Here is a 14,499-nt window from a genome sequence, read left to right as displayed (position 1 = left end):
AGGCAAGGTTAAAAACCGTAATTCCTTACATCTACACAGTGCTTTATTACTTACCATTTGCTTTATTTATTGGGTAATTTGTTTTACCCTATCAAGTAGAAAAGACAGCAATTACCCCTCTTTTATAGATGGAAGAAACAGCTTCAGAGAGGCTGGATGACTTGCTTATATAGTCAGTAGGTGGCTGACCTTGGAATTGAACTCATGTCTCATGATTCCTAAACTCTAGTACATTCTGCATTATTTCTTTCTGCTATTTGCTAATGTTCTTGAACAATGATGAAAAAACCAAAATTCTTCAGCTGGGAAAGCAAATACTGAACTCCAGCTGTAGTTGCTCTCACTGTGTTCTGTAAATATGTCAATTCACACACTTAGTTCTTTCCTTGGGTAGTTAGGAGAGGTGATGAGGCGCCTCATGACTTCGGATGTGGTACAACATTAGCACGGACTTTCCTGGCTTTCACATCTAGTGAAGAGAAGAAATGCCATGTGACAAAGTTCTGACAACACATACCTAATTCAAAAGTAGTCCCGTGGGCTGTCATGCTCCATGTGCTTGATCTTCGACCTTTGGTCACCATCACAGAGAATTCATAGAGTGTATTTGGTTTTAAACCAGTCACCAAATAACTCAAAGTCGTTGCATTGGCATTCTGGAAACATATGAATCAAGAGCTTCAGAATCAGAAAGTATGAATAATTAGCTCTTCTTACCCAGAGTGAATGTGCCAGTACCTTGTACTTGGTGTTTGCTGGGATGTTGGTTTTCCATCGGACTGTGTAGTATCGGGAGTCTGTGATCTTCTGGTGTTTGGGCAGGGAGTTGTCCGCCCAGGTGATCCTTATGGTGTCATGGCTCAGAATGGAAGCCTGAACTCCCACTGGTGGCATCATGGGAGTGGGATCTGGCACTGGAGTGTATGGAGCATTAATAACAAACAAATCAACTTCAGAAGTGTCTGGGGTAAAAAGTAATTAAAAATGGAAGTGGCATTTTAACATAAACAAAAACAAAAGGGAAATGCAAGGTAATATAATGGAATGAAAGGTGAGAAATGGAGAAAGAGAAAGAGAATCCAGAGTTAATATATAACCATCATTCATTTAAAATAATATTTCCACTTGTGTTTTTTCAGGAAACACTTGCAGGAAAGCACCTAGAGAAATAGTACTTAACTATTTTCTACTACTGTAAACTGCGTGTATATTGAATAGGTAAATAAAGTTTGGTAATCCAGTGTTCCCCAGTGGCTCAGACGGTAAAGAATCTGCCTGCAATGTGGGAGACCTGGGTTCGATCCCTGGGTTGGCAGGATCCCCTGGAGGAGGGCATGACACCCACTCCAGTATGCTTGCCTGGAGAATTCCCACTGACAAAGGAGCCTAGTGGGCTACAGTCCACGGGGTCGAAAAGAGTCGGACACGACCGAGTGACTAAGCACAGCACACATCATTCAAACTTGACTTTTCTTTGTCTTAAAATTTTTTCTTTAAATAACTTGAAAATTCTACCTTGGATCCAAAAAGGATCACTAAAAGAAGAAAACTGCTTCTAAAATCAAGGGTATTTTTCCTAAATAAGTAACACAAAGCTCATGATCTATTTTGGTATTTCAGTGAATGTGGTTGAATTTTTGGGGATGTTGCTTATCACACTGGACATGTAAGGGCCTCTCCTCTAAAATCTGAATTTGAATATCAGCCAGTGGAAACTCAGCCTGGTCTTGGAACTGGGTGTATCTGAAACCCACACAGGGTCCAATTCAGATCTGCTGATGCCCAGGGTCTAAAAGCAGTACCACAACATGGCTTACATTCAAGTAAAGCAAAGGGAATCCAAGGGCATTACTCTTCATGAAGGAAAGGTAAGCTGATAACATGCGGGAGTATTTTATACTTTTCCCAGTAGACTCAGAAAACAACCCACTGATTAATCCCAATCAGTTTTGGGGAAATGCCCCAGCTATTAAGGATTTAAGTGACACAGCTTTATGAACTTAAGAAATCAGAGCACTTTTTGATAGAAGGAAAAGTCTATACTCATGTGCTGTCCTGAACCATATGCAACAGACATATTCTCTAAGCAGCACCGTCAAAACAAGGCCGGAACAAGCCCAAAGGCACCACGATGCGCGGTAATAGGGAAGCATCCAACGCGCTTTCCCAGCTCTCGGTCAGGTACTTAAGTACACACACACTGATTTATTTTAAGTGAAGGTCTTAAAATGGGTATCCCATTTAGCTATGGTGACTAGTCCTTCCTATAACCTAAAATCTGAGACAGCAGGGGCCTTATTTATGAATAATTGCCAAGCTAAAGCAATAATCTCCATCTGTGTATTTCCTACCCAATGAACACTGAAAATAACAGAACAGCACACATAATAATCAAGGGCTTTGTTCAAAGATCAGGACACATACCAATTAGCCAAAGAAAATGCACCTTCAGGTGCAAAAGTCACTAAGACTGCGAGATTTTTTCTTATTGTAACAACTCTTAGAAAAGACAGCTAGGTAACATGACTTATGAACGTTTCCTCTTGTGTACTTCTAGCCACGCTATATTTTTAAATCACATAAGAGAAAATAATTCCAAATTTGTTTTTTCCCTATTACAGACTGATTTAAGAAAGTAGCAAACCCTTTATTTAAATATTCTCTTTCATCTTATGTTTTTTCTTTTCTGACATACCAAAGCTATTTTTAAAAGAACTTATAAATTGTAAGCACGCAGGAGCAGAAGACAGAACTATCAAATATGCAGTAATGGTATTGATCTTGGTAAGTAAAAGCATAAAAACAGGCGACAGAGATTATCTTTTTAAAATGAATAATGCCAAATCCGTACTGTATGCAAAGCATCCAGAATACACAGCAGGCAATACAGAGTCACAATTTTGTTTTGAGAAACAAAAGAATATTACTGAAAGCGATACATTCTTTGATTTCCAGTACCATTTAGAAAAATTTACAATTCTAATATATTCACTTCAGTAAATTTTCTCATTCAGATCTAGATCTACATCATGTTTTACATATCTACAGAAATTTTACATCATTCTTTTAAAGATATTTTAATAGATAAATTACAAAGAAAAGTAATAAATATTTGGTCTCTTTGGTAATAAATTTACAGTTTATCAAATGGATGGTACATATAGCTTTATGCTGTCTATATAAATAAATCTTATAAAAAGCACATAGAAAAATACTTTCCCAACTAATTCAAGTACTAATAAAGAAAATGTTGGATTTATCAATCTAATACATTTATTCCATTAATAACCTATATATTTTCTCAGAGATATGGAGATCCTTTAACTTTTTTCTCCTTTTAGTTATAACTCACATGACTAAAAGATGAAAAATCACTTTTAACTCTCTCATGACTACGCTTTCTAGATCCCAACATATTAAAAACATGTGCTATACAATTACATAGATGTGTTTACATGACAGGATTAATATTTTCTAAAAAGCAAAGCAGGATTTAACAGAACTTTCCGTGTTGAAAGCCCATTTACCCTCCTATGAGGCCTCACCCTAAACTGCCATATCCTTTTCCTTCCACTGACACCCACGGGGCAGGCCTCATGCTAACATTCTACTTAAGCTGCAGGAAAATACGCGGACAACCAGGGATGGACAGGATACCTTACCTGTGTGAGGTCTGGTCACAGCACTCTCGTACAAGGGAATGCCTTCACCTACGTTGTTAAATGCTTTCAGGGTAATCACATAGTGAGAGCTGGGATCTGAAGGAAAGAAACAAGTGGAGACATGTAAAAAACTCTCACTACAGAATTTTAAACATTCACAGATGACTGTGTATAATCTTAATTGTAATAAAAGCCGAGTCAAGTGAAGTCGCTCAGTCGTGTCTGACTCTTGGCGACCCCATGGACCGTAGCCTACCAGGCTCCTCTGTCCATGGGATTTTCCAGGCAAGAATACTGGAGTGGGTTGCCATTTCCTTCTCCAGAGGATCTTCCCGACCCAGGGATTGAACCTGGGTATCCCGCATTGTAGGCAGATGCTCTTACCATCTGAGCCACCAGGGAAGTCTCAAAAAAAAACCAGGTCATACTTTAAAATTTTTTTATGTGGGATTATTCTGAGGGGTGGGGAGGAATGGAAATGGGAGCATACAGGTTATAGAAAAACTGGCTGGGATCAACTTCCTGTAGTCCCAGAAGCAAGGGAGACTGTTCCTGAATCTTCTCTTGGCTTCAAGTCATCAGTGGTTTAGTGATGTTACTGTATAGAGAAGAGTCTGGATTAAAAAGAATACGTAGGATTTCCATGTGTTGGAATCCCACAGGTGCAGCTTGGACTTAAACAAACCCCATTCCTTCTCAGAAGGAGGCAGCGATTGGAACAGCCAAGCTAGAGAAGTAGGAGAGAAACTGTTAAACCAGTTAACCGTTGACGGTCCTTAACTCTCTGGGATGCCAACCTCATCTAGCTTTCATGCAGACTTCTTGGTTGGAGAAGACATGGCCCAGGCTTTCAACTGGGTAAGATGATGATCATGTAAAATGCTGCTAGTTAGATTTGGTGAAAAAGAGGGATATTATATAGTTGGAATAGCATTTATTCTCCTATTGGCTAAGGCAAATCTGGAAGACTCCGCTTTATCACATTCCTGATCCAGGCAAGGTTTAGTACAGGTACTTCAAGAGTCTAGTCTCAAAATGAAGACTGGGGTTCCACTGAAGCGTTGTAGGGTGGGGAGTTGACCCACACCACTCACTTCTGGTAAAGCTGGGCAGTTTTTCAAGGTGGCCACACCTCAAGTGGCCTTCATTTCTTCAAAAGCTGCTTGTTGGCCCATTTTCTAGATACCATTGAGCAATATATAAAGGTACCTGGTCTTCCAGTGTGAGAAAGAACTGACAACAAATGGAATAAATAAGAGTTAGTACTTGACTGGCAGGAAAAGGTGCTGATATGGACAACGTGGTAGAAGGTGATGCCATTCATTGAGACTGGGGACAGAAGAATCACAATACACATTTTCCAGACTTGATTCTAGGCCCCCTTCTAGTCCTACTCTTCACTCTCTGCCCATGTGCTTCCATTCATTTCCTTGGTTGGATTAGCATACATGTGTGATCCAATGCAAATTAGTCCTGACTTTTCTTCTGAGCACCAGACCTGTTCAACTGTCTATTGGGCATCTCCATCTCTTGGATGTCTCAAATCTCTCTTTCTCTCCCCTTGCTCCGCCCCTTCAGATCTGCTCCAGTTTTCCCTCGAGTTCATAAATGGCATGACTATGCATGCTGTTGTTCAAGCCAAAAACATGGGAGTCGTTAAGACCTCTCTCTCCCTCCTTCCTTACATAAGTGATCAAGTCCTGCTGATGCTACCTACATGCCTCCCACCACCCTGCCTCATTCCCTGTGCTCACTCTTTATTGGCCAGCTCTGAGTCCACCGAGTGGTGTACGCTCTCCTACGACTGGGTTGTAACCTGTGCAGCAGATTGTAACCTGTGTAATCTGTCCCCTATGCTGCAGACATACAACACTCTTATTTACTCAGACACTGCCCGTGCATCTGAAAGGGGCCATCCCAGACTGGATGACCTCTTTAAATACATAGCCTGTAGCATCTCAATTCTCCTCCTCAGCATTCTAAAAATTTAAATTATTTAAAAATTATATTATCTCTAATCATTGGAATCACATCTGCTTGATTCTCTATTTCTATTGTGCTCTATTTCTAGCACAGTGTCTGGGGTATTTGCTGATTGAGTGAAAGTCTGCAGAAGATACTAACTTTAATTTTGATTAAATTATGATAGACTATAAGATATTCTATCATGATTTATCATATTCCAGTACAGATACCCAGCAAGCAGATGTTTATATAGATTTGAAGCTCAGAGAGAGCTCTAGTTTGATTAATAAATGCATTCTTATGTGTATTTCTCCACTCCACTGACTTTTCTTTTGTTCAACATTATATGTATCTTAAATCTATCTGATAAATACTGCAAGTTTATTTTACTTTATGCCACATCAATTTTTTTTGCTGCTTCTCAGTGTGCACCTTCTTTACTACTAAAGTATGTCTACTGCCTTCAGCACAGGCAGGGCTCCTTCTCAGCTCTTGTTTCCAATCACTATTCTCCCTCAGTCTTTCAAGTACAAGTCAGGCTTCTTCCCTGCCTGCTCCACTGTGCCTTACCACCTCCTCCTCCTCTGAACACACTCCACTTCAACGCTTCTGTTTCCTGTGTTTTACTTTCCTTCTCCTGTTAGACTGAAAGAGGATTTTCATTTCAGTAGTTTTGTAAAGGAAACAGTAGGAGTGGATGACCACAGAAGTATTTTTATCCTAGCCTATTCCTTTGCTCTCCTACAACTGCCTTATAAGACTGTTCATGTGGGGAACACTTCCCAGGTTAGCTGTGCTGTTTCTTCTTGAAAGGAAAAAGGCTACTCTGTTTTTGACTAAAGCATTAAATTGCTGCTTATCTTCTACCAGAAAAGATGACCCTAAGTAATTTATCGCTTGTTCTTGTGCCTAGTCGCTCAGCTGTGTCCAACTCTTTGTGACCCCATGGATTATAGCCCACCAGACTCCTCTGTTCATGGGGATTCTCCCAGCAAGAATACTGGAGTGGGTAGCTAGCTACTTCCTTCTCCAGGGGATCATCCCAACCCAGGGATCAAACCCAGGTCTCCCACGTTGCAAGTGGATTCTTTACTGTCTAAGTCACAAGGGAAGCCCTAAGTAATTTATCAGACACTTAAAACTGTCCTTAGGAAAGATATTTACAAATAAATTTGAATAAAAAAGGTTGGTCAGGGAAGATTCTAAATTAAAAGGCAAGCCTTTCAAAGAAAGATCTCAATAATGATATCTAATTTGGAAAAATATGCCTATCTAAATCAGTTCATTTTCTATTATAAAATATTACTGTTTCTCAAAATGTTGGCTTTGTAACTCACCTTTGAGGTAATAATTTATATATAACACAATATACCCATTTATATGTACCTTTTTGGCTTTGACAAATACATATACTTGTTTAAGAGTCTACTACTTAGCACTAAACAACAAAAACAAATCACGACCACGTATTCCCAACACTCTGAAGAGTCCTCCTATTGCCAGTCAACTGCAGTCAATCCCACCTCCTTGCTTTCTAGTCACCCACTCATCTTGCTGTGTCACTATAAGGGCCACACATGCTGCAATTTCATGAAAATGTATTAACACAGTACGTACTCTCTTGTGTTTTGCTTCTTTTGCTCTGCATAATGTTTGTGAGATTTGTTATGTCGTTGAGTGTACCTGTAACCCATTTCTTTTAATTGCTGACTAGTATTCCGTTGTCAGAGAAGGCAATGGCAACCCACTCCAGTACTCTTGCCTGGAAAATCCCATGGACGGAGGAGCCTGGTAGGCTGCAGTCCATGGGGTTGCTAAGAGTCAGACACGACTGAGCGACTTCACTTTCACTTTTCACTTTCATGCATTGGAGGAGGAAATGGCAACCCACTCCAGTGTTCTTGCCTGGAGAATCCCAGGGACAGGGGAGCCTAGTGGGCTGCTGTCTATGGAGTCGCACAGAGTCGGACACGACTGAAGCGACTTAGCAGCAGCAGCAGCAGTATTCCATTGTATGGATATAGTACAATTCATCACTTAACTTGTTTACCCCCTTTAGATTATTATAAATCAATTATGAACATCTGTGTAGAAATCTTTGTGAAGATATGCATCTTTATTTCTCTTGGTTAAGTAACTATGAGTGGGAATGTTGGATTGTATAGTCAACTTTTTCAGAAACCTCCAATCTGTTTTCTAGAGCAGTTGTACCTTCATACGTGTCTACCAGCAAGTATGAGTTCCAGTTCTGCATCCTTGCTGATATCTGGTATTATCAGTCTATTAAATTTTGGCAGTTTTAGAGGTTGTGTAGTGATATTTTATTGTGGCTTTATCTGCATTTCTCTGATAATTAATGAAGTTGAGAATCTTTTCATGTGCTTACTGTCCACTCATATATCATCTTCTTTGGTATACTGTCCATCCAAATCTTTTTCCTACCTTTTTATTGGACTATTATCTTCTGAGTTTTTAAAGAAATTTTTAGAACATATTCCAGACTCAAATTCTTTGTCAGATACTTGAATGATGAGTGTTTTCTCTTGGTCTGTGGTTTACCTTTTCATCTCACAGGTCTCTTTCCAAGTAGAAGTTTTAAATTTTGATGAAGCCCAATTTATTCATTTTTCATTTTTTTAATTTGTACTTCTTTGTATCCTAAGAGATCCCTGTGTACCCCAAAGTCACATAGATTTTTTTTCTGTATTCTACTAGACAGCATATTAAAAAACAGAGATATAACTTTGCTGACAAAGGTCTGTATAGTCAAAGCTATGGGTTTTCCAGTTGTCATGTGTGCATGTGAGAGTTGGACCACAAAGAAGGCAGAGCACTGAAGAACTGATGCTTTCAAACTGTGGTGTTGAAGAAGACTCTTGAGTCCCTTGGACAACAAGAAGATCAAACCAGCCAATCCTAAAGGAAATCAACCCTGAATATTTATTGGAAGGACTGATGCTGAAGCTGAAGCTCCAATACTCTGGCCACCTGATGCGAAAAACTGACTCACTGGAAAAGACCCTAATGCTGGGAAAGATTGAGGGCAGGAGGAGAAGGGGATGACAGATGACAAGATGGTTGGACGGTATCCCGACTCAATGGACATGAGTTTGAGTAAGCTCTGGGAGATGGTGAAGGACAGGGAAGCCTGGTGTGCTGCAGTCCATGGGGTCGCAAAGAGTCAGACACAACCAAGCGACTGAACAACAACAACCAGAAGTTTTAGTTATTTGTTTAGGTCTGTTTCTGTGTATGCTGTAAGAGTCAATGAAGGCTCCTTTTCCTTCTCACAGAATTATCCAATTACTCACGCACCTTTTGCTGAGAAGACTATCTTCTTTTCCACTGAATTATGTCAGTATTTTTGTCAAAAATCAATTGAGCATGTATCTATCTCTGAACTCTATTCTGTTCCATTGATCTGTAACACCTAACCTTTACACCAACATTACCACAATGTCTCAGTTATTGCAGCTTTATAATATGTCCTGAAATCACATAGTATGGGTCTTCTAAACTTTATTCTTTTTTAAAAAATGTCTGCTCCTTCACTTTTTTCATGTAAACTTTAGAATAAGTTTATGAATGTCCAGGAAAAAAGTCTACTGGGATTTTACTTGAGATTGCATTAGAGAGGACTGTCATAATAATATACTGTCCTCTAATCCATAAACATGGTATCTCCATTTATTTAAGTCTTAATTTTTCTCAGCAATCATTTTCCACTCTTCAGTGTACAGATTTCCTATACATACACATACACACACACACATAAATAGCTTACTGTTAGTATGTAGAAATACAACTCTTTCTGCATATTGACTTTATACCTTGTGCCCTTTTAAACTCAGTTATAGTTTTAGTAGTATTTTTTAATAGATTTCTCAGGCTTTCTACCCTAGTAACAATGAGCATGAATAGTGCTCAAATACTGGTTTCCAAATATCATTTGCTATAAAAGAAACAAGGAGCAATGGCTGATTCAAGGGCAAAAGCTAGGAAAATACCAGATAAGCCTGAAACATCTTACTGAATCAAAAAGGAAGAAAGTGCTCAAATAAAGACAGGAGATGTCAAAAGGACAGAGAAACTAGTTATAGAGAGATTCCCATTGGCCATTCCTTCAATATGGAAGAGAAGCAAAGCTCTTCTTTATCAAAGAATGCTAATAAATGCAGAAGAAATAATGGAATTAGAAAATCACCACTTGAGAAACACCATAATAATGATACTGAAGATGATAAAACTACTGAGTAAAAGTTTGACAAGAAACCAGATATTTACAAAGACTCAAGGTATTTCCCTACAAGGTACTTTTGAGTTATGAAGGAAAAAAAAAATAACATTATAGAAGAGAAATGTTGAAGATATCATTTTAACCAAGTGGTTAAAGTTAATGTCACTAGCATTAGGCTCTCATCTGCCTCCTGATATGGTGTACTGACAAGAATACACACATCTATGCTATTCCTTCCAAAAATGTGTAAGCTGAATATAATGATGAAATAGTACATAGGTCTAAGGGTCATTCTATAAGGCATAAATGTACTTTTCAAAAATGTCATAGTCATAAAAGAGAAAATAAAGGAACTGTTCCATATGAAAGAAAACTAATGAAACACACTAAGTAGATACATGAGATCCTGCACCAGAAAACAGTGTTTTTCTTTCATTACAAAGGACACTGATGAGACAACTAGCAAAATATAAATGAAGTCTATAGATAGTGTCTCACAGTTAATTTGCTGATTTTGATAACTGCACTGTGATTATATTAGAAAATGCCCTCATTTTAAGGAAAGGGACATTAAAGCATTAGTGGGTGGAGGGGCATCATTACTCTCAAATGGTTCTGAGAGAGATAAAACAAAATCAGGTACAAATAGCAGACAAAACGCGTTTCCCCAGTGGCTCAGTGGTAAGAGTATGCCTGCAAGGCAGGAGACACGGGTTCAATTCCAGGGTCAGGAAGATCCCCTGGAGAAGGAAATGGCAACCCACTCGAAGTGTTCTTTCCTGGAAAACCCCATGGACAGAGGAGCTACAGTGGGCTACAGTCCATGGGGTTGCAAAGATTCAGACACGACTGAGCACACACATTGGGTACACAGCAGATAAAGCACGTGTGATAAAACGTTAACCTCTGGGGAACCTGGGTGAAGAATAAAAATTGTACTATTTTTGAAAGCTTTCTATAAAAATAAAATATACAATAAAAAGTTAGAAACAAATCACACCCGCAGTTACTTCCTTTACTTAGCATACATACCCAGATTTTCGATGGTGTAATAGCGTTGTTTATAGTCTACCTTTATGGTCTGGGCATGAGGGCTGCCAATGCCATAACCAATGGCATAACCTCTGACCACAATGTTTTGATTCTCTGGAGGCGTCCAGCTTACTACGATGCTAGTGACCAGTGGGCGGACGTGAAGAGAACTAGGCACTTCTGGAACACGAGTTTCTGCGAAGGAGAGGAGAGCAAGATGAGATTCAGATGCACCTTCCTTTGTAATATTTCATTGTCCTTGGGGCAAGTTTAGGCTTCTGCCAAATCATCTGGGGCTAAGTTTTTTTTTCCATTATGGCCAAGAATTCTCAAAGAGAATCTGCATGTATAGTGAAGTACGGCCACAGTTTAACTGCAGCCTAACTCAACCTGAAACACAAGACACTGCAGGATTATTATAATTTGGAAGGAAAGACAAAGAGGTCCAAGAGCCTTCCCAATGGAGAAAAATAAACTGTCTTTCCACTGCTGCCCACTCCTCTTGGTCCCACAGCTGATTACCACACTCCATCAGGTGGAATGAGAAAGGAACAGCACACTAAATAGAAGCCTGCTGTCAACAGGTGATCACGTTTCACATGACAGTGATGATATCAGTTATTTACTCCCCAAACTAATACAGTAAGTCAGAAAATACGAAACTCAGAACCATAAACTGATTTAAATGGTGGGAGACTAAGAGGCTTTAAAAGGTGGCAATTTGCAGTATCGTTCACACACATTATCTCAAGGCATAAATTCCTACCTCTATTTAAAAATCAGTAAACAAAGAATTACATTAAGTACTCAGGTCTTTTGCCTTTTAAGCGGAGCACTTGTCTCTGATAAAGGCAACATACACACACTCATATGGAGTCACTGAATAAACTGGTGAGAAAAACGGCGAGGTTTCTAGGACTAAGGGAAAAGGGAAACGTAACTAAAACAAAGGCCAGTCTACAGGGTGCAGCCTTAAATTTTAGATCATCTGCCTACTTAATGGCCTTGGTAAAAAAGCCAGACTTAAAGCACCTGCACATTTTTACTTGTTCTGGTTCTACTTACAGGGACAGTTCTCAAAAGGCCACTATAAAAAATACATTTCAGGAGACTTGCTATATTACAGGAACGACAGCAGTATAATCCACAAAAATTCATAGGTTTTAGCCACATACACCCCAAAATCTATGCCTTTATAGTTTGACTCATTTGACTTCAGTTAGTACCCAGACTGTTCCAATCCTGCTGATTGTTGCTCTTACCATCTAAGTCACTTTCAAAAGTTTCAGCTGACAGCCAGTCAGTAGCTGGGCCTGTACCATTGACTGTTAGAGCAGCCACTCGGAAATTATATTCAGTTCCCCGATCAAGACCTGCGATGCGAACAATTTAAAAAAAACAGATGAAACAAGAGTTTTGGAAAAACAAAAGATTAAAACCTCCCATTAAAGCCAGTATCTCACTTACCATCTTAGTACAAAGCTACTACCCTGGTGGCTTAGTCGGTAAAGAACCTGCCTGCTATGCAGGAGACCCAGGGTCGATCCCTGGGTCAGGAAGACCCCCTGGAGAAGGGAACGGCTACCCACTCCAGTATTCTTTCTTGGAAAATCCCAGGGACAGAGGAACCTGTTGGCTACAGTCCATGGGGTCACAAGAGTCAGACATGACTTAGTGACTGAACTACCACCACCACCACCACCTCTTCCTGGTAACATTTCAGTTAAAGTTAATACAGAACAAGCAATACATAAATATACCACAGAGGAGCTCCTATCTCTAGATAGGAAGCCCAAGAATCCAAGAGCAAAACAAAATAAAGCAAGCTCCCAGGAGACTTTAGACCTTTGAAAAGAGCTTGAAGGCACCTTAGAAATGAGGGCTTTCCAGGAGGTGCTAGCGGTAAACAACCCGCCAGCCAATGCAGAGACATAAGAGATGCGTGTTCCATCCCCAGGTCGGGAAGATCCCCTGGAGGAGAGCGTGGCAAAATGGGCTTCTTGGTGGATCAGATGGTAAAGAATCTGCCTGCAATCCAGGAGACCTGGGTTTAATCCCTGGGTAGCGAAGATCCCCTTCTTGCCTAGAGAATTCCATGGACAGAGGAGGTGGCGGGCTACAGTCCATGGGGTCACAAAGAGTCTCACACGACTGAGCAACTAATACTTTCACTTTTTCACTTTATTTTGTTACTAAGGAGGCTAAGACCAAAAACAGCCCAAAGGAATGAGAGTTACAACAAAGGAACAAAGTCAGTTGGTCTCAGAACCAAGACCAGAAAATAATGCAGAGGTGTAACTCCTACCACTTTACCTCTGTTCTCTGGGTCACCCCATAACCACAAAAGAAACATTTTAAGCATCAAATATGGCCTAGAAATCTATTTCTCAACAACCTACTTGCTCATAAGTATTACAATAAGTAAAAGAGGAATAAAGCCTTTTTACAGTGCAATCTTTCATATTTACTATTAGCTAATGAAGTACACGATATAAGAATGTATCAAAGGTAACAAAGATATACATGTAAAAGTCTACAAAGTGGAGTAACAGTCAACTTTTTTCTTTTTGTGTTAAAATACATATAATATAAAATTTATCATCTAAGCCATTTTTGAGTGTACAGTTCACATTCATACATTTTGATACCAGATATTGTGAAAGGTCTTATAAAGGTTATGAAAAATTATCCTACACCTCCCATTATTCAAATAACAGGATCACTGGCCAGAAACTAGTACAAAAATTCCTAAGGGAGAGCTACTGAGAGAGAGGTTGGCCAGGATGCAGGACGAGCCCTGGCTCAGCTAATTCTGTCACATGGTATGAGGAGAGGTGGGCCTGTTCTCTGTACGCCCATCCTGATTGGTGTTGGTCCACAAGCAAGCAAGCAAGCAGCAAGACAGGAAGAGAAACAGAATAGCTGGGCCCTAGTCAGTTTACCCCTCTCTCCTTCCTGCACACACTGAACAGAAAGTGCCAGAGTGGGCCACACAGGCATCTGTAACTGTTAACAGATAACAGTCTGGACTATTAACAAACAGGTTCTAGAAGAATTCAACCAATCAGGTTATCATTCCCTCTCCTCTGAGGAATTGGAATGTAAGAGTGAGGGCAAGTGGGAGAGAGTGCACACGAGTAGGTAAAGTGAGAGTAAGTACAGAGGCTAAACTCCTCTCCCTCAAGATGACCTACAAAGCTCGCAGGTTAAAACCAAGGCACTCGATCCATATTATAAAGATACAGCAGAATGTGTTAAATGCTGTAAGTAGTACAAAAGAAACAACAATTACTGGCTAAACCTTAAAATCCTGTAATTTGTTGTTCAATACAAGATCTTGGGACCCCATACTATTCCCCTTATCAGCTTCAAGTTAATGCTCAAGAGAATAACAACCTTCCTTTCTCAGGTTCGATATCTGGGTTGGGAAGATCCCTTGGAGTAGGAAATGGCACCCTACTCCAGTACTCTTCCCTGGAAAACTCCATGGGCAAAGGAGCCTGACAGGCTACAGTCCACGGGGCCACAAAGAATCAGACACGACTGAGAGACTAAGTGCACATACACCTTTTGCTCATCATTATATAAAAGTTCAATAAAGTC

General features: G+C 39.8%; 1 protein-coding gene across 9 annotated transcripts in view; it reads right to left on the bottom strand.

The window, feature by feature from the left end:
* NEO1 (neogenin 1) overlaps positions 1 to 14,499 on the bottom strand; it is a 239,511-nt gene that overhangs the window by 33,380 nt on the left and 191,632 nt on the right. For 7 of the 9 annotated variants that reach the window (XM_027553167.1, XM_027553159.1, XM_027553165.1 and 4 more), the window contains exons 14-18: positions 12,159 to 12,269; positions 10,897 to 11,091; positions 3,663 to 3,758; positions 739 to 962; positions 518 to 656 (exon numbers count right to left, since the gene is read on the bottom strand). In XM_027553167.1, the coding sequence (XP_027408968.1) occupies positions 518 to 656; positions 739 to 962; positions 3,663 to 3,758; positions 10,897 to 11,091; positions 12,159 to 12,269 (765 nt within the window). The remainder of the gene's footprint in view (positions 1 to 517; positions 657 to 738; positions 963 to 3,662; positions 3,759 to 10,896; positions 11,092 to 12,158; positions 12,270 to 14,499) is intronic. The other 2 variants (XM_027553161.1, XM_027553163.1) reach the window with 1 other exon arrangement.

Source organism: Bos indicus x Bos taurus, chromosome 10 (assembly GCF_003369695.1).
Source record: "Bos indicus x Bos taurus breed Angus x Brahman F1 hybrid chromosome 10, Bos_hybrid_MaternalHap_v2.0, whole genome shotgun sequence".
Lineage (NCBI taxonomy): Eukaryota > Metazoa > Chordata > Mammalia > Artiodactyla > Bovidae > Bos > Bos indicus x Bos taurus.
This window is presented reverse-complemented; position numbering and strand designations above follow the sequence as displayed.